This window comes from Corvus hawaiiensis, chromosome 9, assembly GCF_020740725.1.
Source record: "Corvus hawaiiensis isolate bCorHaw1 chromosome 9, bCorHaw1.pri.cur, whole genome shotgun sequence".
Classification (NCBI taxonomy): domain Eukaryota; kingdom Metazoa; phylum Chordata; class Aves; order Passeriformes; family Corvidae; genus Corvus; species Corvus hawaiiensis.
The window spans coordinates 2042143-2068112 of NC_063221.1; the positions used below are offsets into that span (position 1 = coordinate 2042143).

The 25970-nt window shown below is 40.1% G+C and overlaps 2 protein-coding genes across 8 annotated transcripts in view; both read right to left on the reverse strand.

Annotated features, from left to right (window-relative positions):
- RABGAP1L (RAB GTPase activating protein 1 like) overlaps positions 1-25970 on the reverse strand; it is a 242364-nt gene that overhangs the window by 136667 nt on the left and 79727 nt on the right. The gene's annotated exons all lie outside the window — the stretch shown is intronic.
- GPR52 (G protein-coupled receptor 52) lies at positions 16543-25138 on the reverse strand. Its single transcript, XM_048312819.1, has one exon. The coding sequence runs from the start codon at positions 25040-25042 to the stop codon at positions 23957-23959; it is 1086 nt and encodes a 361-aa protein (XP_048168776.1). The 5' UTR covers positions 25043-25138; the 3' UTR covers positions 16543-23956.

Sequence of the window (25970 nt, forward strand, 5' to 3'; positions counted from 1 at the left end):
CTTTCCTTCCCTTCCCCTCCCCCCTTCCTCTTCCCTTCCCCATATTCAGAGGAGATTAACAAATTTTTTTCCATTTCTGCACCAGACAGGAAGTTTCCATCACAATGAGGTTTCCAGGCCAGAAAACAATGTTTTGCTTGTAAAATACTAAGCCTGAAGCACTACAGGAGAGTAGCAGAACAAAAGGGTTTTATCATTATTCTTCATGCTTTAATTACCTTTATCAAATGCCAACTGAGACAAGCTATTTTTAAACCCTACCACTGAATCTGTAATCACATTAACTCAACACAGATTTTATTCTCTACTTATACAGGTCTGTCCTAAATAAACCTTAATAGATTTGTGCAGAAAGTACCAAAAGATATTTACACACCAATCAACTTGAAAACAGCAACTTCCAGACGCAACCTGAGGTTAAACTTGTCAGTTGAACACCCACAAATGACAGAAGAAAACCAAAGGATACACTGAAATGATTCAGCACTTCAGTAGCAGAGATGAGTGGTCATTAAAACATTTGTTATTATGTGGTGGAAATACAATTTGTAATAGTACAAATACAAATGGACATGGTGTCATTAATTATTATTTATGCTGTATCATTTTTTATGCATCCTGAGAAAATGAACAACAGAAACACCTTTTTCTTTTTTTATCATCACTTTCAGAGTTAATATCTAGCACTAAAATGGTAGTACTTGCCAAAAAGCAATGGAAGGCTATTAAATTCTTTTATTAGATCATAATGATTGATATTAAAAACTTTCAGTTTTACTTATCATGAGTTTTGTAAGCAAGCTTCTTTACCTTAGATAAATCTATATTCTGAGTTAGATAGATGAGCCTTTCTGGAGGCCCTGGATAAAAGGTGTCCAGCACTGAAGCCATCTTCAACACTGAACTGTTGAGAGAAATTTAGAACAAAAAAGCCACAAACCCACAAAAAAAGTCCTACGAAGAACAGCTGAGGGAGCTGGGGTTGTTTAACCTGGAGAAAAAGAGGCTCAGTGGGGACCTTTGTTCTCCACACTTCCCTGACAGGAGGCTGTGGCCAGGTGAGGATCAGGCTCTGCTCCCACATAACAAGTGACAGGACAAGAGGAAATGGCCTCAACCTGGCCAGGGGAGGTTCAGGTTGGACATCAGGAGGAATTTCTCCAAGGAAAGGGTGGTCAGGCCTTGGCAGGGGCTGCCCTGGGAGGTGGTGGAGTCCCTGGAGGAACCACTGGACGTGGCACTCAGTGCTCTGGGCTGGGTTACAAGGTGGGGATCAGTCACAAGCTGGACTTGATGACCTTGGAGGCCTTTTCCAGTCTAAATGATTCTGGGATTCTATTCCATAGATAGGGAAATGGTACACCTGGATGCTGAGAAAAGGCAGGAGAGCAGCCTGCTGGAAAGAAAGGAGAAGTTACCCACTAACAATGTAAGGAGACACAGCCCAGCAAGAACCAACACACTGTTTACATCAAACACTTCAAAAATTAGGGATACAGGGAGAAAAATGGGCAAACTGTCACAGACTAACACATTATAAGCAGCACTATGAGTTGGAACTAGTGCCAAAAGGTTTTCCAAAAATTTCCTTTCCTGGGCAAGGTCCTAACAAGGATCTGGAGTCATGATGGGATGGGCTTTTTTCTGGCCAGACCACCCTTTTAATGCCAGATAGCTGAGCACACCAAGAGAGGCAGAACACATCCATTTCACATCTGCTGTCTGCCTCAAAGCTGGGACCTTCAGACATGAGAAACATCTATTTAAATCCTTCTAACACCAAGGGGAGAATTTAATCCAATTCTTCCGTATCCTCCCCAGTGAGTGTTCAAAGGCATCTCTCTCTAAGCAAATCTTTCTCAAACATTCAAAGAAAGCAGGCTGTCATCACAAGGGGGGTGTCAAAGGATGGACAAAGAAGGGAGAGGGGGGAAAAAAAAAAAAAAAAAAATCAATCTATTACCATGAGAAACTATTTGTAATAAATCCAAATCTTGGTAAGACAGTCTATTAACACAAGTTTAAAAGGTGAAGAATAGAAAGGAGCAAAGATCCCAAACCATAAAAAAATTCATGCTGTTTGATTTGAAAGGCTTCTCTCTTTCACACATTTTGAGCTGGAGCAATAAATGCTTTTTAGGAATATTCTTAGCATTGTGTAACTTGTACATATGTGCTAACTCAAAATATAATGCAACCCTTCATTGTTCTGCAAAACTAAAGGCATGCTAAGTATAGCTCAAATCCTGATAATATTTTTTTTAAAATATCTAATTCGTTCATTCTATGTTCTTCTGCTTTGATAATTATTTCTTTTCATCTCTCCCTGACTCACACACTGAGGCGACCAAAGGAGAATGAACAAATAGAGGTGGGAGGGGAGTTGAGAAGTGGCATGGACTTGAAAAGTTCTTAATGCCTTCAATCATCTGGAAAATCACAAGTACCAATCTTTTAACTTCTGTAATTAAAGACTCACGACATGTAGTCCTGAGCAGCCCTTAGGAGCTCACTACTAGGTACAATTACACTTTTTCCTCATTTTTTTTGTGCTGCTTTTAGTGTCTAACACAATATTTAAACAACTCTACTTTTAATTCCGTACTGAAAAACAGAACCTGACTGAAGAAGGCAAGAAAAAACTGTCAGGGAGGCACTAGAGAGGAGCCAGAGCTCTGCCATTCCTCTGCCATGCTGGTTTGAGACATTCCTACTCATCTCCTGATGGAAAACTACACCTTGATTTTACAGGAGATAGAAATGACAATAAACTGTGCCGAAACTTGCAACCAAAAGCAAGGGGAAGTCGCATTTTCCCCCCAGTGAAGTGTGATGTCCCAGCAGTGCTGCACCCATCTGCGCTGCCTTGGGGGGTGCCCCAAAGCTCTGAGTGCGTGGCATCTTTTTAATATTGCCAGACTGCCCTCATGATATGAAATAAAAACCAAGAGCAGAAAGAATCTTAAAAATGGGGAAAGACAACAGGCATGATGGTGTCTGCCATGATCAGATTTTAACTGATGCTCGTGTACAAATCTGTGGCCAGGTTTTAAGCTGTTGCCTCAAATATCTTCTTTACTCTCCATTTTTTGCCTAATTTTGGCAGCTATTGTCAGCAGGTATTTTAGAAGCACAATAGACGCTCCTCAAAAAGGATATTGCATGTCACCACTTGCTGTGCCACATCCACACCAACCCACACCCACAACGAATTGTATTGGATAATTGGTCACATTTGAAGAATAAGAACTAAATTTTGTAAGGACTAAAAATTGCTCGGCACTCCCTACAATTAAAAGACAATAGTATGTACAATATGCTGTATTTCAACTCTAAATTTAGATAAATCACTATCTCCAAGTCCAATACAGAAAGTCTTAAAGAAATTATATGCATCAAACACACAAGTAACATTTTGTATGTAAGAGAAAGAAGTGAAATACAAAATAAAAAAAAAAAAATAAAGTTGCATTTTAAATCAAGTTGAAGTGCATGAAAATAACATCGTGGGGCCAAACCACAAGGCTGTAAAAGAAGGAGCTTGCAGGTTCCTTTTTTCCAAGGAGAAGAGCAGTAATTCTGTCAGTGCTCAGGCCCAGGAGATGGGAATCAGGAGAAAGGGAATGTGTTTTAAAGTAATCCATGTCAGCCTGCTAATACCACAACATACATCTCTTTGACATTAACAGAGACCAACAGACACAGATAATGTGCAGACAGCAGATAATCTGTTTATATTTCTGCTTTGCTTTTTAGTTAAGAATGGATTCTGTGAAACGAAAGGGTTCACTGAAAGCTATAGACAAAGTTCTGCAATAGGAATTGTTGCAATTAAAGAGACAAAACTAGGGGTTGATAATTTCTCCCAAAGAACAGCATCTCTGTTGATATGATCAAGGTTCTCCATCACTCAATGTTTAATCCTTATTATCCTACAGAGGTGTGTATAACAAAATCCAGTAACTATTACTTTTTAACTCCCCAAACACAAATTTCATCAAGGCCTTAATAAATGCTCAGACCTTGCGGATTCCAAGTCCTCTCTCTGGTTTCTAACAATACAATCATATCCAGAACTGGCATGTAAATGTAGCAAAATAACATATTCAGAGAGTCAGTTTGTACCTAATGAAATGGGTATATAAACAAATTTATCTTCTATCCCCTCCAATATTTTTCAGCAGGGAGAATGCTTCTAAGTCCTGCAAATAAAAAAAATCCTCAACATTTCTTTTGAAATACCTAATAGGAGAAGCAGAAAATAGCACTGCCCAAAGGATTGTGGACATGGAATTAGCACTGGTAAATCTACCAAGACAGACTCACTTTCACACTAGAGATGGGGCAGGCAAATGCACTGAATTAATTTTTCACAACAATGAAAAGAAGGAGAAAGGTATTTTTCGAAGTGAAACAGAACCAAGGTTAGTTTTAAGACAAACTCTCACCTGAGACCTCCTCCTTCCAGAATTCCTACCAGTAATTCCTCTTAGCAAATACACATACAAGAACATCTAAACCCCAAATAAAGGGGCAGGAGTAAGGCAAGAGCCTGGGATGGTAAGGAAGTTGCAGAAAGCAGATTAATTACTTTTTTTAGCAGCTGTACACTCTGGGAGCCACAACATATATACCCAACCAGTTGAGTCTGCTATGACTTGTACAGATGTAACTTAATTTGTCTTTCAGATAAAAGAGAACCAATGATTGAACATAAACACCTAAGTTAGAACAGCAACACCACGGCCCATGTTGGGTACTGGAACTGAGCAGCTCAGTGACCAACAAAATAGGGGCCTTGCTCAGAAAACTGAAAAAATACCTGAAATTTTTCGGAACAGAAAACTACTCAACTCGATTGCATTCAGCATTATTTAGAGACTTCTTTCTGCATATAGCTCCACAATGATTCAAAATCTTCCTTACATCAAAAAGTAACCAAACAAGTTATTTTTTAAAATAAGTATATTATTATAAATGATGACATCATTTGCCTGTTTCTGTGCAACTACTGAAAAACATTCCATTTGAGGGAGTACATTATCCTAAACCTCCTTGCTTGCCCTGTGTGGGATATTTCTTGTCCTCTTGAGTAGCCTCACTGAAAACTCTTCCCTTTGATTGCAAATCCTCAATCTCACTAATAAAATCAGTAAATACTACCTGGAGCCCAGATTATTTCCATTACTAACACCAATGGCAATGAGGCTGCTGCCTCATTTTACCCAGCTTCAGAGCAGAGCACAACTCTGCCTCAGCTCTGACTCAGACATCCTCATTTTACCATCATTGTTCTTCCAACTGTCAGGCTGAGCAGTGCTCTAAATCATTATTGCTCTTGGTTTTTACTTTTAGTTCTTGATTTTAACACGAAACACAACTGCTTTGCTAGGAAAAAAAACCGGTTTTCTACATAATCATGTAAAATTTTCCAAGCCTTTTGGCACAATGGGGAATCAGAACTGTGGAGAGATCCATGTGTTAGAGAAGATGATCAGCAGGCAACTGAACAAAGTAATACAAAAGTTCTCAACACAAATGGGGAATATGATAATAACTATTAAAATTTGTGCAACAGCTGTAACATTTTATTTAAATTGTGTATGTATATATATGTGATATGTTAGATACCAAAGGAATGTGAACAGTGTAAAAATTAAAAGGAAAACTATATTAACATTTGACTTGTAAGGAAAAAATGACTGACTGTAATTAAGACAAATGACTACACTACATTTCCATTTAGCATACAGAACATTATACATTGTCACTGGGTTTGGAACATTTTATGCTAAAACCTTTCTTAAAGCAGACAGGTGTCATTTCCACTTAACTGTGCTTGAATCTCCTGGCAGTAGTACGTGCATTAAATATGACCAATGTTAACAGGAATAAAGGTTATTTTCTTTTAGACAGTGGCATTCAGAAGAAGTAATTTTCTCTTAATTGGTTTCTGCCTACGAGCACCTACTCTGTTGGAGATGAGAGAGGCAGAGAAGCACTGCTGCCATGCAGTACACCAACAGCGTAGATGGTTTGTAACAAGAAATGAAGATGAGACATTTGAAAGTCTACTGACACTCTTATGGTATAAATTACTAAGCAGTTTCTGAGAAAAACTGAAGTTACTTTAAATAATTACTAACATAAAGTCATAAAATTGAGGTAAACTAAAGTTGACAGATTTCATTTTCCTGCCCCTCCTTAAGACAATTAACTCTCTGCTGAAAGGAATCTCCTTGATTTCAGCAAGCAAACAGCCTCTATTTCCCTCTGGCTCCTCAGCAGTAGCCTAAGAGCATCCCAAGTGGCACCTACTCTGCAATATTTTCCTTTATTTTACTGGCCAAACTGAGCAATCATCTCAGATAAAGCACAACCATCTACAGCCAGCATCATCCCCATCACACTCATGTTCCTGCAGCAGTGCCCAGCACAGCTCAGAGGCTCCTTCATCTGCCTCCTTGGGCAAAGGGACAAACGCATGACAAGCGTGACATGGGAGGCAGGAGAAAAGCTCCTTCAGACCTGTGGCCTATCAGTTATTCCCTCCTAGTACAACAACCAGAACAGGACTTGCCAACACAGGAACTACCAGACCACTCAAGCTGTGCCTGTGCCTTCTTCTCCTCTGCTTTCAGTCCCGTGTAATTTAAAGTTCTGTTCTGTGGACTGTAAACGGCCGCATCAAAAGCTAAGAGCAGCAATGTCCAGAGGAATCCTCACACAGTGCTTCAGATAACAGCAGTCTATGACACACTCCACTTTCAACATATTTATTATCCCTTCTCTTTATTCTCCCAAGTGTTTTGTTGTTGAATCAGTTGAGCAGGCTTCAGGGAACTTTGTCTTCCCCCTGAAAACATGCTCTGTTTCAGTACCTTTAACAGCAGTGACTAAATGCTAGCACTGACACCACTCACACACCATCTTGTGATTCAGTGTTCAAGGGTATTGTTTCTGTTTCAAATCTGTTTGAAAAAGCTTCACTCACCACCACTCTTCGACCTCTCCTTTATCTTTCCAGTTCTCCCATACCGGTAGCAAAAAATCCCAAGGCTGCTTTCAGTGCCCAATTACAGAACAACATTATCCTCTAACTGCCTAAGACAGCTTTTCATGAAACCTGCTCTCACCAATACATCACTACTAGCGATGCATTAAAATGTATTTTTAGCCTCATTTCTTATGGAAATGAATCTTTCCCACCTACTCCAGCTTTCTCTCAGTTTGTATCTCCTTCCAATACCCACGGCCAGGGGCAGCAGGAGGTCATTTTCACTGACACATACAGGAAAAGAACTTGGCATTTTTAATTGTTGCCCATTTTAATGTTGTTAAAAAAACCTGTTTCTGACCAGTAGGTCAGAAAAAGAAAACAAATTACTTCAAAATCTGTGTTTTCACTAAATCCTTGCCTCTACAAATCTGTCCTGCCCAGCACTGATGGCAAATGCAACACTTGCTGTACCTGTGAATATCCAGCTACTTACTTACCAAAACCCACACACGTATTTCTCAAAGGCTGGAACACTACATTTAGAGTGAGGGTTTTTTTTATTTCTGTGGGGGTGGTCCTGAGGGCTTGAGTAGAGGTAGCTTGGGAGGTTAAAATCCATGACAAAAAATCACCCTTGTTTTAAATTTTGGCCAAAACTTCCTTCTTTGTTGCTGTGTACACACTTCTGTTTCATATTCAGGTAACTCTGAGCAAGTTGCTCTCGCATCAATTTCTTCTAGGTCACTTTTCTTATTTTTCTAAGACTGAAGTTAGTTCTCACATAGTAACGTACAGCACAATTTCTTTCACAAAGGGAACCACAATTACGCCCCTGTCCACAGGTTTGTGCCTTCATTTTTTTTACTTTTGTGGTCAGCTGTGTTTTAATCATTATTAAAACAAATTAATTCTGCTCTTTCCTTGGTAACTTCAAGCACTTAGTTATTCTTTTGGGGAGGACAGGAGGACTGAGACCTTTGCTTCTATACCTACATAGCAGACAGTAAAAGGCACGTGACAATCAACAATAATCAGCATCATCTGCAGCACGAGGCACCTGGAGAACACCACTACAGCAATCAGGACGGATCTATTCACAGGAATAATGTCTTTTCTCAGCTCCCTGTTTTGAACAACGCATCATGACTTACACCACAAACAGGGCTTCAAAGCCTTACATTTATTTCCAGTTAGTAATTCATCCCCCTCCACGTTCTCCATAAATACACCACCAACACAATTTATCGCTCATATAACCTTCCCATAAGCAATACTACAACAATCCTATAAACCACTGATTTAAGCCTCCACAGCCACATCCATGTCAGTATTAGAATTACCCTATTGCTTTACTCAGGCTTTAGAAAGCTGTATGTAGTGGTGAAACATTATTTCCTGCACTAACAACCTAGACTCTTACCAGAATTCTACTGCCCTGACCATATAGCATGGATGTTATTCCCATCCTCTTACCCACCTAGAAGTGCCATAAACGTGAACAACTTACTGTAATTGGAAGCCTGGGAAGTGTGGCTGAGTTGGTATCAAAAAGTTCCTTTTTGCAACTGTACAGTATTTCTTTTAGGATGGTTAACAGAATGACACTCGGTTCAGTCAGAGCACACAGCTACCTCTGCCAAAGGCTGCAGCATCCGTGAGATTTTAGAACACTGCCTGTAACAAAAGGAGCTGCTGAACACTTGCCTGCTTTACACTGAAGCATGCTGATGCCCCAGGATGGAGTTTTCACACCACTCTTCTGATTCTTCAAATTATTTTTACGGGGACAAACTTGTCACTAATGTCAGAGTAAGATTTTTCTCACTGGTTTTTGTTCCAAGGTATTTTTGGGGTCGATCTGTACAAAATGCAGCCTCATCAGAAGCAGAAGTTTTCTTCACACTCTAAGGAGGAAAATTTCCAAACTCTGGAAACCGGCCTGTCTGGTTATCCTGAGAAATGCACTGACAGCTTTCCTGAGAAAGCCTTTGCTAAGCTTCCAGTTTCACAGAATTACAGAATCAATTAGGTTGGAAAGGACCTCCAAGATCATCGAGCCCAACCTAGGAACCATCCCCACCTTGTCACCCAGCCCAGAGCACTGAGTGTCACGTCCAGTGGTTCCTTGAACAGTTCCAGGGATGGGGACTCCACCACCAACCTGGGCAGCCCCTTCCAATGCCTGACCAGCCTTCCCGTAAAGAAATTCCTTCTGAGGGCCAATCTGAACCTCTCCTGGCTCAGCTTGAGGCTGTGTCCTCTTGCCCTGCTCCCTACAAGCCAGGAAAGTAACAGTACTAATTCTAGCAAGGCCCTTCTTCACACAGTCCCATAAAAGCTTGGAATTGTGTGATTGGTGGGGACAATACGAAGAAATGGAGTTCTAAAACTTCATTTTTTTTTTAAATGCATCAATCATCTCCACAGAGTTACATACCTGGCCCACTAAAGACATCGGTTCATTCCTTGGACAAGGGATGCTGCTGATCACTCTGGTGCAGTCTTGCCTCACACCAAGAATTCCCAGGGACTGAGCAAACAAGGTGTTCCCAAGCAACAGTTTCAGCTGATGCTTTTCTAACCCTGTTTCACAGCTATTATTGCTCAAATCAAGATAGCACATACAAATGTAACAGTACCAGCCTCTAAGAAAACTCCTATGTCTAACAGAATTGTTTTGTTACATAAATGGTGGAATTGGAAAACAACAGAGTGAAAGAATGGATGTTGTCTGCTTCTTGACATTAACAAGAAGTTAAAAAAAAAATTCTCTACTGGATGATGGAAAGAGATAGGAGAAAAAATGTCTATTCCAACAGAGCAGAATTGTGATTTATTGCCACCCATTTGTTAGCTGCTATTTTATTTCTTATACCAATCTCGTATCCAACAGATGAAGAGCAGTGTAAGTCACCCACCCTATCAGCCATCCTGGACATCAGACAAAGTAGGACTGCTGAGTTTAGGAGCACAGCCAACTTAAAAAATAACTTTAATGGAAACACAGCCCAGCAAGACCAAGCCCTCCATGAGGGTGCAATGGGTGCCACCACCACGCAAGCAATGGCAAAGAGGCTCCAGCATTTGCTTCTTTTGATTTCATTTACCCCCATATTGTTCAACCTTTCACCCATGTTTTTAATCCAGTTAAAATCTCTCTTTTGGAGCAGAACTCTGAGTCTTGCAAATAGCTTTTGTTGATCAAAATCCTTCTTGGTTTGCAACTGCTTTCGGTTAATTGTTCATGCTGTGGAGACTTGCAGTTCCCAACTTAAACTAAAAAGCAGCAGCAGAAAATGTGCTATTTGACACCTTGCTATCAGGAGGAACCACCTAAACACACCTTCGCAAAGAATTCAAACTTCCTTTAGTTTCAGTCCCCTCTTACAACAGCTTTTTCTCTCTTCCACTCATTCTGCTTCCACCCACAATGCTCTCAGGAGAACATGGAACACTGCTTGCTAGAAAAGCCTGAAAAAACCTGGCTACAACTACATGGAAAAGGCAGAATCAGAAAAAGAGAAGAATGACAAAATAAAAAAAAATTAAATATATATATAAATGAATGAAAAACAGGAAGAGTGAAAACAACCCATTAAATTTAACTGGTAACAGTATTTCTGTCAGTAGTGTAACCATCGGTTCCAGGGACACAACATAACACTCAGAAAGTAGATTTAGATTAAATAACAGTAATCCCTATCTTGACTAAAAAAATGATTCTCATGTAATGTATGTGTTAAAAGAAAATAATCAATTTTCAGATCCCAGTAAGTCTACAGACTATCTGTGAAGACTATTTACTTGATGTAGTAAGAATTCCACAGTTGCTGCATTACCTATATGAGATTTTGAGTTGCTCAGCAATCCTGAAAAATCAGCCCAAATCTTTTTAGGAGCTTCAAGTGAGTGTTTGGGAATTTTACCTTAAATCCCCAGGTATCCAAGTGCTGTTCTATCTCTGCTACACCTCAAAAAGGATCACAATATCCAAAGCTCTAAAGGCCGTGAGATAGAATTTTTGTCTCCAAAAGTCCTCGCTGTTCTTGATTAATTATTGCCACTCTAACAGCCATTTGAGAATGACCTTTAAATTTAAAGATCTTTCCCTGTGGGTATCTACCTTGTAATACTGAGGTTTGGAAGAGGAGCAGTGAGGTTACTGATAGGCCAGGAAGAGGGAACCTCTGAGAGGCAACCAGGGAGCATCAAGAAGTGCAAAATTGATTAGAATCCATCTGGATATTGGTCATATCTTCATAATTAGGGGGGGCGGGGGGGAAGGTGGATTTCTCTTAGATAGAGAATTTATACCTGAAATACGAAAAAATATTAGTTGAAGGTTAAAGAGTATAAAGAGAACATAAGCTTAGAGACTGAGAAGGTGCCAGAACAGATCGAATCTGGATCATCAGGTATTTTCTTCAAGATAAAAATAATGATGCACAACCAGGAGAAAAAGTGGCTGCTCGAAGCCACCAAAAAAAAAACCAATCTTTTTTTTCCTAAGCAATTTTTAGTAAAAAAATTTAGTAATTAATAAAAATTTAGGAATTAAAAAAGCAACGAGCTTTTCTAAGTAATCTTCTCCTTCACAGGTCTAAATAAATTATATTAATAGGAAAAAAAAGAAGAAAATTAGAGAAATCAAACCCAGTAAAGGGGAATATAACTAAGTTACTTCTCTTTTCTTTCACTCTCTGCCCTACTGAGAGAAATAAATTAACTAATCAGAAGTGTAAAAAACCAATTGCTCCACAAGCCAATATTTGATAACAATACAAAGAAACACCCTCACAAATAAGGTGAAGGTTTTAGGCAAAATATTCTGCTCACACTTCAAACCTACATCTTTCCACAACTTCCCACACTGGCTGAAGGGAATTAATGCTTTGCAGTATCAGTCTCACTGAAAACCATTTTGTCATTGAGGGGTCAGTGCTGGCAAAGGATGACTCTGGTTGTGCTTTGTTCTGTTTGCTTCAAGGTTTCGGTAACACCGACTGGATGAGTTCCAGTCCCAATCTGGAGTTCATTCCACGCTCCCAGATGGGATCTCTGCAGGTGACAGGGTGAGGAGGAAGGACATTCTCCTTCACCCTAGCTCAGAATGGATTTGTGCCTTTCCCTAAACACAGATTTACCTCCTGTGAGTTCCCAGCTAATAACGAAATGAGTGTGAATTGAACATTGCCCGTTTTTACAGCCTCTCACTATGTGTTTGAACAATATTCCTTGTTCTAAAAACAAGCCATCAAACCAGAAAGAAGAAAAGTGCCCTTTCTATCAGTGTTGAAAGCAAGTTTTCAGACATGCTGCTTTATCAAAACTACACATCTGTTAGGAGAAGTAAACAACTGGGTCAAAGTTAGTGACAATTTTCTAAATGTTACGACTAAAATAATTATAAATATTACGAATATGTATTTTTACATACATATTCAGAGCAATGATTTTGCTGCCAATCTTCCGAACCAGGCCTAAAAGATTGGAATAGTTACCAAACCAGGATACAATTCCATGGCACAAAATACTGAATTCCCATTCTAACTGCGAATTCATCGAACTCCAAGAAGAATGAAATCTAAATATAACACAATGTATGCTAATATTGCCCTAATTTTGAGTGAAACTGATTAATAAGAAAGCAGGTCAGCTCAAACACTGCCAGAGATGCTGCTGCAAAGAAGCAAAAGTGAAGAGATTAAATCAAGATAAATCATTCCATCCAGTTCTAACAGCAAAAGCCACAGGCTGAACTTGACTTAAAGGCATGAGGTTATTTTGTTGTGGACGATCAAGGCAGAAGACGAATAAACTGAAGTGTGGCCAACAACCTTCTGTTATGCACAAAGTTCTCACAGGATGAAAAAAGGCTTCTTGTAGCAGCAGTCAAGGAAGCAAATATCTAACAAAAGTTCTACACACCATAAAACAGTTAGAGAACATTTTTCTTTTTTAAGATTACAGTCTCATATAAATAGAAAATAAGGTTTTTCAGAAAAAGTCCCCCACACACTCCCTATAGCAGCTGAGATTCCAACTCTAATTTTGATTTTTCAAACAGTCCATCAGACAAACTGGACAGCAACAGATGACAGCAACAAAAGTAAGACCAAATCGAGATTAAATCTCAGTCTTTCATCTAGTCATGGAATGGTTTAATGCCTTTTATATTCATATGGTCATATTTCACTTCAAGGGAAAATGGCCAATATCCCATTAAATTAAACAAAATCAAAGCAATGCAATTAGGCGGAAAGAGAAGGCTCGACAAAGAAACTAAAATAAAATTTAGCCAAACTCTTTGGAGATACAAAGTAGAGATACGAAGTTTTTAAAAGTGTAACTCAAGGCTATTATTTGAGCTGTTCTGGGTTTACCAAAACAATCTATATTTAAAAGGTTTTTGTACTAATGTGAAATAATATCACATAATATCCCTAGAAGTAGTGTTTTTACATGCCTGAGAAAATAATGCTGTTGTCAAATCCTGCCTGTCAACTGGCTTATTCCAAAAGCAGACTGAAAATGTGAAGTGCAATGCAACAAAGGAGAGCTAAGTGCCCTTTCTCCCTTCCCTCTTTCATGGTCTGTGATTTTTCAGCAGTATTTTTAAACAGAGATGAGAGATGGGATTTTTGGTACAGATGTTCACACACTGTCTCCAGCCGAGCACACAAACACAGAGGCACATTTGTTTCATTAGCAATGCCCCTGCTCCACTCTGGGCTGCTGTGAAGGAGATCTCGTGAGTCGTGTGTGTAGCTCCCAAAAAATCAGGATTTAGGGCTTGCCATATCACTGCTAGGCTGAATATGCAAAACTGAGTCAAATTTCCTTAAAGTTCCTGGGTTCCCCTGAGGGAATGGGAATTTTCTGCAGAAGGAATGAAGGGTTGGACCAAAATGTACATAAGTAACTATGCTAACATACAATCATACTGAAAAGCTACAGAAATGCTTTTGGATAAAAAGATTGCCAAGTCTTGATGATTTCTAGACTGCAAACATTGTTAGGAGACATATTAGAAACGCCTGCCAGTGCCCACACCTTCCTTTTTCAGTATTTTAAATTGTCAGTGACAACAGTATTTCCAGTATGGTAACAGAAAAAAACCCTACAACATAATCCAAATACCCACCTGAAATTTCAAAGTTTTCTGTATAAGCACTTTTCTTCTCAAATAGTAATTACTTTATGAGAAAAAACCAAAAATACTCATGGTCTTGCTGGCTTCTGCAAGCATGATGAGAAATTCTGCTCTAAGAAAACAAAAAAGACAAACTGAGTCGTCAAAATAACTTAAATGCTGACATGCCAAACTGCAATTTTGCCTGACATTTTCCCATCTTTTCCACAACATGAAGAAGAGCAAGATGATTCAAGCTAGCCTGAAGGTGCAGGAGTACATGGAGCTGCAACACAGGAAAACAAATCTGAGCACAGAGAATCCACTTCAGGATTTAGGCGCTCAAATCTAGCAAAGGATTGACCAAGAATGCACCTTAAAAAAAATAAATAAAAAAAAAAAATCACATTTTATTCACAGAACATAACTACCAACAGTGGTTTTAAAAGCAAATGAGAAAATGTTATTAGGGTCAAACCTATGTTAACTGATCCAATTTTAAAATGAAAGGAGTAGGATGGAACAGCCTTCCTCTCTAGAAAACTAGCAAGGATATATAGTTTTGGAGATTTGCTGACAGGCAGAGCTGTTTCCAGTTCTATAAATACAGCAGTGACAGTTCTTTCCAGATCTAGTTTGAGTTCTGGTTTCTTTTCTCGATAGATAACACATTCTTTCAGAAAACAGGCAACATTCTGCTGATTAGGAGTGGAACAGTGTTGTTGGACTGGATCCTCATCACAGCTCATTAAGGTACTTGCCTCGACTTTGCTGTTACTTCATTATTAACTTTGGGGAGTACAGAAGTACTTGAGAAAATGCCAGCTGGTTGTTGGGAACTGCAAGCTGTGTGTCAGCCACACAGGCTGTCAGGGCAAAGAAATTTTATCACTGATTTTTTTTTCTTGAATACAACACGGCAGTCCCCTTTCTTTTATCCTGTAGGTTTGATACAACAAGTTGTGGAGGACTTGCTGGACTTCTGTTGAACCAGCTGCAGACTGGTTGGGGTACTCGACTTACCCATGTGGAGTGTCAGCAACCCTGCTTTTGCAGCATCCCTTTGGCTTCTAAAAAGTCCTGCTATTGAGATAGGGTTAAAAAGCCCTTTCTGCTATGACTGCCCATCAAACAGCTTGGCTCTTAACTACTACATATATTTTTTTCCCAAGTAGAAGTATATCCTCAAATACTTGATGTCAGAACTAGCAATATAGTCCCCTTCACAACTGCTTGTTGGTGCTTTTCCAGAAGGTGTTTTGTTTCCCTAGCAAGGAAAGCTGGAGACAGCTGATCATCCTGACACTTCTCTCACTGCCACCTTGCACACACATACAAAGACACACAGCCACAGATGTTCATTTCTCACTCACAATTTTATTCAGAAAAAGCAGCTGAAGTAAACTGGGCATTCTATTCCTGACAGACCAAATGTGAAAAGGAACATCCAGAGTGAGTAAATGAGAAGCAGTAAGGATGTACTGAGGGAAGAGAGCAGGAAGGTAAGAGCAGACACTGTGGGTCTGCCCGTAGTTGCCCTGGCATCAACCCTGGCTGGGACAGCAACTAGGAGCAGATGCCTGAGGATGAGGATAAGAACAGGGCAAACATCCTCAGGCATACAACCTCCCCCACCACAGTCTCCCAGCCTCGGGTACTCTGCAGCACATGGACTCTCAGGCCAGAAGCACGATGATGACAGCATTTAACACACTGTTCCTCCCTAAACTCTCCTGAATTTTTAACCCGTGTCAGCTTTTACGTCCAGAGAGTCTTTGGTCAGTGTCTCCCATGATTCACTGCACACACAGTTTGTTTTCATAGTGGGTACTTATGCCCGGTTCTCCCCCAGGACAATCCCAACCCCACAGATTTCTCAAACTCCCCTGTACCTTAATCCTCCTTTCTAAGTTGGAAAATCCTAGAGACTTTAACTCTCCTCTAGAGAAAAAGAGTTCCTTTGCCGCTCCTCAGAATTCCTTCCAGCTGTGCTACCTTGGGCTAGTTACATCTGGGATTCAAGGTCCAGGTAGATCATGGTGATGGTAGAGATGATTTCTAGTAATCTTCTTAATTATTTTTATAATTACTAATATCTCAACATTTCTTGGTAAGCCATGGCTCATTAAACTACCATCTCTATAATGCAACTTACAGAAACCCAAAATCCCTTGACAGGAAAGAGATTCAATTCATTTTATTACTGCATGAAAAGCAAGACCTGCTTTTCTTCAGAATTGATATTTAATCTCTTGAATTTCATCTGCCCTTGAAATCCAAATCTTTCCCAAAACAAATTATCAGCAGGTATTCCTCACATACACCACATTTCAAATGTCTTTATACCAATGTAAAGAATTTTCATCTTGGTATATTTTTAAACAAAATCAATACCATTATTACAAGAGCACTTCGTTATGATTTTTATTTTCAAATTACAGGCATTACTAATGCAATGAATTTCATAAAATAAGATGATCACTCAAGTCCAATTGTACCAATGACCAACCATCACAGACATTCTTTTCCCAAAAAAGGGAGGGGGTAAGTGGACAGAACTTCCAGCAGCACTTAAGCAATAACCTTCCTGTTCCACCATCACAGCCAGAGGAAATACAACAGACACATAAATTATCTCCATAAACCCCATCCGAAATACTGTTTCACCACCAAAATAGTTTCTTTAGTTAGCAACCTTTACAAACAAAATCAGAGGCAAATGTTTTAGCCCAACAGAGGAGGTTAGAGAACTTGTTATCTGTCACTGAGGCTCTTGCCAAGACACCTGAAATCTGGTAAACAAGGTACAGCAAGACTTCTTTCAGATACAATGGAATGCAGCCTAAGTACATTTCAGACTGGATGCAGTTCCCTTCAAGGACATGACCTTTCCAATACTCCACAAAAGTTTTTACATGAGTCAAGTGAAGAACACAGCTACAAAATGGCAAAATTGGATTGAAAACTCTAATTTAAAATTGAACTTCAAAAACCCAAAAGCCAGAGATCAAGTAAAGCACAGCCAGAAAAGGAAAATGATGAATTGATTACGAGCTCCCAAAGTGAGAGATCACAGAAAACATGTGAGTCCTGAGTTGAAAAATCAAAAATCATGAACATAATTTCATTAGGGCAGCACACAGTTCTGCTTACATGTGTCAGACTTCTTTCTTTTCTGTAGAGCATCTTCATAAACCAACATGAGATAATTGCCTGGACAGTATCAAATATCCAGTATGACAGAGAGAGTAGTTTTGGATAAACATCTTGCATTTACAGCCTGTGTTTGCTGTCTTGGCTTTGGCAATTTCAGCACACACTTAGAACATACCCAACTTGAGCCACAAAGTGCTCCCCAAAGCCCTTGAAATGCATTAAAAGCTGCCACTGAAACCTTGCCATTCTATGACTATTTACAATCCTTATGCACACACAGTTGCATTAAAACTCCCTACAAAAACTGCAGTGCCTGAAAAACTACCTGATAATAGTAAAATTCTCAAATGAAGATCCTTCTGGCCTGCTCAGGGCACAGATGAAAACCAGACTACTCTGTTCTTGACCTAATAACAATTCATTACTCACAGCATATAGACCTCTCTTTTTAAAATTATAACCAATTTCCTTACCATTAAGAACTCAAATAAACACAGCTCTGCAAAGTCTTGCTGGGGCAGTTTAAGGCATTATTGCCTTCAGCTGTCTCCCGCCCCATCTGTAGAGGATTAACTTCACCAGTAAGAGTTTACGCAGAGGACAGACAGGTGCTTCAGCCCTACCCACCACTACCCAAAACTGAGTTTGTGCAGAGCTGCCAATGACCCCAAACAACCAAGATACGAGGAGGTTCAGCCAGTGTCTTTCCTAAGGCAGAACAAATTATCACGGAAAACATCATTTGTCCATTTACGATTCTAAATTCAGTTGTCCCACAAGAACTTTTCGTTAATACCTGCACAAGCATAAACAACAGTGGAGAGGTGATACAAGGAGTGGAAACCCTCACCTGGGACAGGTATTTGAAGATGTTCCTGCCTAAAGTGTATGAAATTTGAAGAAGTACATGTTTTCACAAGTGACTTGGGACCCTCTGTTATACCTGCCCAAACCACTACCCTATCCCTCATTTAAATATCTCATAAAATGGACTTCTTCCATGATGAGAAGAATTTCTGCTTATTTAAATAATACACAGAAGGAGGGGAAAAAAAGACATTTAAAGAAAACAAAGAAAAAAAGAGTAATGCTGTCAAGATGCACAAGTGCCCTCACATGTCAGATGACACTGTCATCTCTGAGCTTCCCCTTCTCAAACCCCTGGTGTTTGTCTCTTTTCCTAACACTGCCAGCTGCACATTTTAGATTGCAAGCTTTGAGGCAGGGATCAACATCGCATAGGAAAGAAGAAACTCTTTTCCCTGGTAATCACTGCACTTAGAAAAGTTTCATTTTGCTCCCAGTCACCTTTTTTTTTGTCCTATAAGCACCTTTTTGGTGCTTATAACGAAAACCCTGCAGCGCCGGTGTCACAGTCTGCTCCAGAGGGTTAAGTCTGGCAGCAGATGGTGTAAGACTGGGATAAAGTCCCAAAGATTTTACTGCCAGAAATTACTCTTCCTAGCCACTGGTCAGTGCAGCTGAAAGCCCTAAGGTTTCCTTACATTCATCCTACCGTTCCTAGTACTTGCACAAAGGAGGAGCCCGAAGAAATTATGGATGCAAAAGTGAGGGATTTCCGGATTTTCTCAGGGCTGTGCTGGGGCATGGAGCCGTTAACAGCTTCTTCTCCATTCACATCCCACTCCTTTAGCACTTACAGCTCATGGAGCTCAGGGGATTGTCCTAGTATCAGATGGGGAAAGGAAGAATTTCTTTACAGAATGAGGAGAAAAATCCATCTCCTCTTGAATAGCCTTCTACATCGCTTTCATCCCATCAACAATAATGGCATAGACTTTGGTTAACAATTAAAAATGCTGAGATCTATGCATAAGTTCAGCACATACTTAGAAAAACATTAAATATGTCTGTGTAAAATAGGGGGAAAAAAAAATCAGGTTTTACTTGACCTCTGTATTTGGTTTAGCAAAAAACATGTAATCTTTGGAAAGTGCTATCTTTAAGCAATGTTCCAGGCAATGCTGCAAATGACAGGAAAACACTACCTCAGTGATGCTGCCACTTCTGGAAAGGTCTACAAAGTAATTGGCATCTGGTTAACAAAGCAGTTAATGGCTTGGTTTGGCCATTCAAATGACACATATGAAATTTTTCAATGAAAAAAACCCAACAAAATCAATCAAATTCAGTTCTTCGGTAGAAAGATGCACCATTCTATCCATAAAAAAAGAGCCAGAGGGAACAGTGGGCAGGTATGAAGTCAAAAGGCTTAAACTTCTCCTTTTGGTGACAGGGACAATAAAACTAAAGAGCTGCAAATCAGCTGGTCCCGGTGGATGGCTGGGGAGGCCACTGCCACCTTCACTGACATTGCTCCCCCTGCTGAACCTCTGGCACTGCTCCCTGGCAAACTCAGCTCCAGGACCATGGGGCTGCCCAGCGTGCTGCACCTGAGCTGGAGAGCTGCTAAAGGGATATTCCCACCCTGGAACAGCAGCGACCTGGGCTCAGAGATGCAGATCCCCGGCATTCCAACACCAACTTTAAAAAATAAAGCATCTGTATACTCACGTGTTTAGCTACAACTATAATACGGAAAGATAAAAGAGCTCCACGTTGAAATGAAATAGCTAATGAAATAACTCCTCATTAAATCTCAATTTCTAATATCGACTGCTAAGTTAATTTACCCATAAAAGGACATTTTACTACTTTTGCTGAGTGTAAAAACTAAGTGTACTCAAGGACGTTCTATTGCCAAACACTAATGAATGAAAATTAATCATTAACCAATAAAACCACTGTTTTTAAAAGGTCTTCCTAAACTACCTGTGAAGGCAGCTCAACAAAGCAACTTTTCCCAACTTTTCAGCAGAGGAAGCACAAAGACTGCACAAAAATAAAACTGGCACAGTACCTCATGCTTTACTGAATACAATTACAAAATGGATTCTTAAGCAGAAACAGGGAAAGAATATCTTACTATATAAGACAGTAAGTAAACCTTCAAAGATAGCAATGTGTTTTTCATCACTACAGTTCCCTTCCCCTTTAAAGAACAGCATTTTAAGAAGAAATTTACTCAGCCAGAAAATAAGGAAGCACATAGAATTTGGTGAAGAAAAAAACACCTTTCTGGTAGTTCTTTTGCTGCCATTACACCATTGTTTGGACTTTTCCTTGGGCTGCAGGCATGACATTCCAAAAATGGTAAGGCAATCGACCTTGACATTGCCCCTGGTGTGCTGCAAGCTAAGTATCCCAGAGAAATGTAACAGCACAACATAATCTACCTGCATAAAGGAGTTTTTCATATATATATATATGTGTGTGTATATATATTTATTTGTTTTACTTATCTATCAGGCATATAGCTTCATTTCTTCATTTTGCATTTTACAGCTGCTTCCTTTTCATTACCTGTATTATCAATAATGACTTTTTCGCATCAACTTCTTTAGTCAGTGTCCGGTCTCCTCTTTACCAGGTATTTCGTAAATCATAAAGATCTTCAGGCCCATGAAAGTGGGAGCCAGCTTTAAAAGTATCATTGTTTAATCAGGTTTTCATACAAGAACTTCAGACTTTATATAATGACAGAATGAAAATCCAAAGTGACAGATTGGGTGACTGGAATTTCTGTGACTTTTTTAATCCATTAAAATGCCCAGCGTTCTAAGTCTGGAAGAGAATTTAGCAGCAGCTGGAATCCTCAGACAGCATTAGTAAACAGTAATAGAATGTCCCTCAAATAAAAATTTTAGATCATGAATTTAGAAAACACTTCCATAAAATGAAACACAGACACTAAATTTAAAGATTCATGTGACTGACCAGATCAAATCTGGTCACCTGGGAAACAGAAAGAAGAAAAGCAATACTTAAATCCACTGAGAATGTTTAATTTGACAGATTCCAGGAGATTATAGAGAACAGGTTGAAATGTGAATTTACAGCAGCTGAAATTCAGGGTCCAGGAACACAAAACAGTGTTCTTGCACCAACAACATGAAGCCAATGTTCAACAAAAAACTTTGAAAGGGGGGTGAAGAACCTTGGATCCTACGAGTGAGTTCCAGGGCTTTGGATTTCTCCTATATTCTCTCCCTCCAAGAACAGCCTGAGGAAGAAGGAAATCTCTAGTTGCACCCAACAAATCCACACTGAACACGATGGCAGAGAGGAACATAATGCTACCTGTGCCCTTCAGAGTGAGCAAGCTTTGGGGTGCAGCCCCTGAGGCCAAGCCCTACCTGTGACCTACCCTTTTTGGGCAATAAAGCTTGAAGTTGCTGTACATCAACTGCACTTGCTGAGGTCACACAAACAGGGTTCAGCTAAGGCACAACCGACCCAAGTGAGTTTGCTTGGGTGTTCCTACACATCTGGAGTTACAGTACCACACTCACAATACATCTGCTGCCTGCAGGCTGGGTTCAATAAACATTAGTTCGATTTCAAGCACTTGCTAGAACTTTTCTTGAATTTCAGAAGGTCCCACAGAAACTTGTCACCAGAAATGCCAGTGAAAATGAGAAGCTCTAAGCAGCCAGCTCTGGAGCACAGATATAAAATGACTTGATTGGTAGGAAACCAGCCTTGTGAATTGTGAGAAATAGGATATTTCATTGCTCCTTGCCTAAGTCTTGCCCACCGAGGGCCTACTAAGCAGTAAAAAATGACAAAATAATGACAAAACTAAATGAATCCACATCGTGTTTGTGGAAGAGTTGGGGTTACACAACCATACAGAGCAGCAGCGAGCCAAAAGAGCCTCCCAAAATAAACATCAACTTGTCAAAAGAAGGCAGCAAATACATTCCTGTAGACATGGAGCACTACGAGATCCGTGTGAGGGATACCATTCATTTTTCCCTAAAACCTGTGAGAGCCGGGTGTCAGCAGCAGCTCAGCTCAGCTCCAGGAATGTTTCAAGTCACGTTTGAATCTACTCTGAAGACAAGCAATGCCAGAAACCAGAATAAGAACATTTTAGACATCAAGTAAGCAGCTTTGAAATTTGGATTTGAAATTGTTCACTCGAGTCCTAACCCAAAAGGAACTTCAAGGAGAACAGAGTGTAACATCAGGGAACTAACGCCAAGGCTGAGTTTGATTGATATAATACTACTTTATTCCATTGTTTCAACTTTCTTACAGGGTTAAAAAAAAGTACAGGGGTTCAGAACCACCTCAACAAAACAAAGAGTACAGCATTAAGGGAGCTCTAGAGTCAAACCACAAGTGTGCACACGTGGTCAGCTTTCATTACAAAAAGTAATAGGCACAATCTTTACATATGCATTTTGGTGAAAGAAGGAGTAATAGTGCAGTGTTAAAAGGCACCAATAATCAATAATTGGGCCTTTTTAAAAAGCCAATAACCATCTAAGAAAATGATATTTGGTTCAAAGTTATAATTTAAGTATTATATTGACTGACATGCATCTGAACCCCTGGCAATTTATTACACAAACCTAATGTGTGCCCTTGCAAAATCAAAGTCAGTTCCGTACAAAAGGACACACCAAAGCTCTTGGCCTGTATTTAACACTGAACTGTCTTGTTCACCTCCTCTGAGAACACGTGTCTAACAAAGAGCTGCACAGAAGTATTTCTCTTGAAGCAAGTGTGAATTTTTAATCCAGTAGCATTGACCTATTCCATGTGCTATGAAAACATTAGGCACAATTTACGCTTTCTCTTAAAAAAAATACGCTACGTGCAAGTGAGGTTCACACAACAGACTGACAGCTACAACAGTAAGCTCTTGACATTTCCCAAAGAAAAGGGTTGGTTAGTTTTCATTTTCTAGGCAGTGCTGCACACTGCTGTGTGCCATTATCATGTCTGCATCTGTGGAACCCGTAAGGAAAAGCTTTAGTACACCCTAAAGGACACTACATTGATACTGTGCGCTGATTTAACTGGGTCAACAGAGGGAACGACTGAAGAAATTGTACATGGGCAGCTGCAGTCAGCCAGCCAGGGAGGGCTACTGCTTCCTGCAGAAAGAATGGTTTGGGACTCAGTTTACCTCACAGGCGCCGTCAACTCACCCACCTGCAGGCAGTGGAATATAAGGGTTGCACAGCATGGAAAAAACGGGGAAATGAGAGGGAGAGCTTCTGTGCAAGTTGTACCAAAACGAGCCAGTTCATCCCAAAGCATCATGCCCAGGGTAGGGGTTATGCATTGCAGATTTTTTGTACAACTGAAAATTGTACAATATGTGAGCAGAGATAGAGCCGATTATTACCTGCAGTACCTACTACAGTCCTCAAGTATATAATTTACGGATAGCTGCATACTGTGGTGTTGATTGCTTCCTCTTAAATCTATTACAATTCTGAAGGCTACAGTGTATTCTGACACAAAGACAACTTGGCTACAAGGGGGAAAAGGTAAGATAGTAACTAACTAATTTGTTTTACGAGGAGCCTCCTCTGATGTGGTAGTTACTCCATGCCCTTTGGAAGATTTTTATTTCTGACTTTCTTCATCATCTCTGTTGAACTGTTCCCCGACAATTTCACAAGAGTTCAGTGACCCTTCTTACAGCTGCCTTTGCCTTTTCCAGGATCCCTTTTAAACTCACTCTAACACCACGGCAAGCTGTTCAAGTAAACATTTCTCTCTGGCAAGTTTCCAGATACCACAAATACTATCAAAACTCTGCACTTGATTACATGTGCCCGTCTTCTTTAAATGGAGCAGGAATTAGCCCGTTTCCTTGGCTTAGGGTCCCGTACATCCCTGTCTTTTGAACACATACAAGATGAACAGATTGTCTCTGACAGTCTCCGCAGTCCCAGCCTGAACACGCTGTTGGAGAGGCTATAAATCACACAGTTGCAGAAACTATTGCTTATAGCAAGCCACGTTGTTAGGAAGGAGAGTGCTGGGTTTTCCAACACCCTCGAGCTTTCCAGCAGAAAGTAAATGATATAAGGGAGCCACAGCACGTAGAACACACTGGTTATCCGGAACAAAACCATGGCATAGCGGCGGTCGGGGCTGTGCCCAGTCTCCCCAGCAGCATCCCCTTCGTGGTTAGGGAATCGAGCTCTCCGATCACTTATCTCTTTGGTGTGCTGCCGGCAAATTTTAAAGATGTGGAAATAGGTGAAACATATGACAAAGGCAGCAGGAGCGTATAGTAAGCACACGATAAAGCCAGTAAAGTAGGCATTAGTTAGCCAGGAGGTAGCACACCATTCAAAAATATCTCCATGGTAACCAGGTTTTCCCCAACCAAAGAAGGAAGGCAAGAAGATCAGACAAGAGTATATCCAGATCAGACTGATGCAGATTCTCAAGCGACAAGGTGTGACCAGTTGATTATAGGAGAGAGGCTTTGTTATAGCGAGATAGCGATCCACACTGATGCAAGCAAGACATGCCATAGATACACTTTTGAGCACAGAGATGATGTATCCAAAAACTTGACAAGTCAAGGACTCATGGACACCTGTTGAGTAGTGGAGCAGTGACAAAGTAGGAACCAAGCAGCTGACTCCAACAAAAAGATCAGCATAGGCCATGGTCTGAATAAAATAGCTGGTGGTGTAATGATGCAGGAGTGGAGCACAGTGGAAAACAAATATCACAGTTAAGTTACCCGCAATAATTAAAAATGTTAGCAAGACAATAACGACTGTCTCAAGGATACAGATGTCAACTGCATTGTAGTGACCAAATCCAAGAGGGCAGGAGAGGTGCTCAGATATGTTCATAACACTACTGCTCATATTCAGAGTCCTCCATTCAATCCATCGGGACTGGTTCATGTTTTGTGCTTAGGGAACTGTGCAATCTGAGCCTTAGTGAGCAGGTGACCTGCTGAACAGCAGCTAAACTCTGCTTCAGCGTCTCACGATCTCTCTTTGCAGACACTGCCAGTGCTTACATGTGAGAGGATTAGAGTCCCATAGCTGTTGATGCCTCCTCAGCATCAGTGCATCACCTCTGGCACACCTTGGCTTTAAGGAAAGAATGAAAGAAAGAAAGAGAGAAAGAAAGAAAAGAAAAACAAAAGCCAGAAAGAGAAAGGCCACTGATCAGCTCCTCCAGTGCTCTTGACCCATCTTTAGCAAACACAAGGCACTTCTAAAACAAACAGAAATAAAAACTGACAAAAGAGACACATTCATTTCCCAGGGAAGGAGGGGAGGGAAATCTCTGACTTATTTTCCTGAGAAAGTCAGTTACTTTGGGATATACTGGGGAGAGGGAGAGGAAGGGAAGGAGGAACCTCAGTACAGCTCAGGTTTCCTGGACCAGCAGTTATTGGAGATAATCTTTACGTGTTAGTTTAAATCACAGACTGACTGGAGACTAAAGGAAAAAGTTCATCCTCTAATGCTATCGTTTCTTGTTCAGTTCAGAAGATGGTTCTCCATCTTATCCATGCTATCCATTGGAAAGGTAAGGAAAACATTTTTGTCAAGGTTAATTCCAATAGACTCACCACTATTTGGATATGAATAATGAATTTTATTTAGGGGGAGACAGGTGGGGGATGAGGCAGATTTGTCCTCTGGCTCCCAAGAAAGCAAACATACATCTCACATACAATGAGGAAGATTGTATCTATTCATTTAAAAATGAAAATAATTTAAGAATAGATTTTGGAGACTTATGTCAATATTTACAGTTCCTTTAAACAGTTATAGTCCATTACAATTACGAATGCCAGAATCATAATTCAGTGTCCCC

Excerpts from the sequence above, each read along its gene's own strand:
- GPR52 (XM_048312819.1), bottom strand. The coding sequence starts at position 25,042 with ATGAACCAGTCCCGATGGATTGAATGGAGGACTCTGAATATGAGCAGT.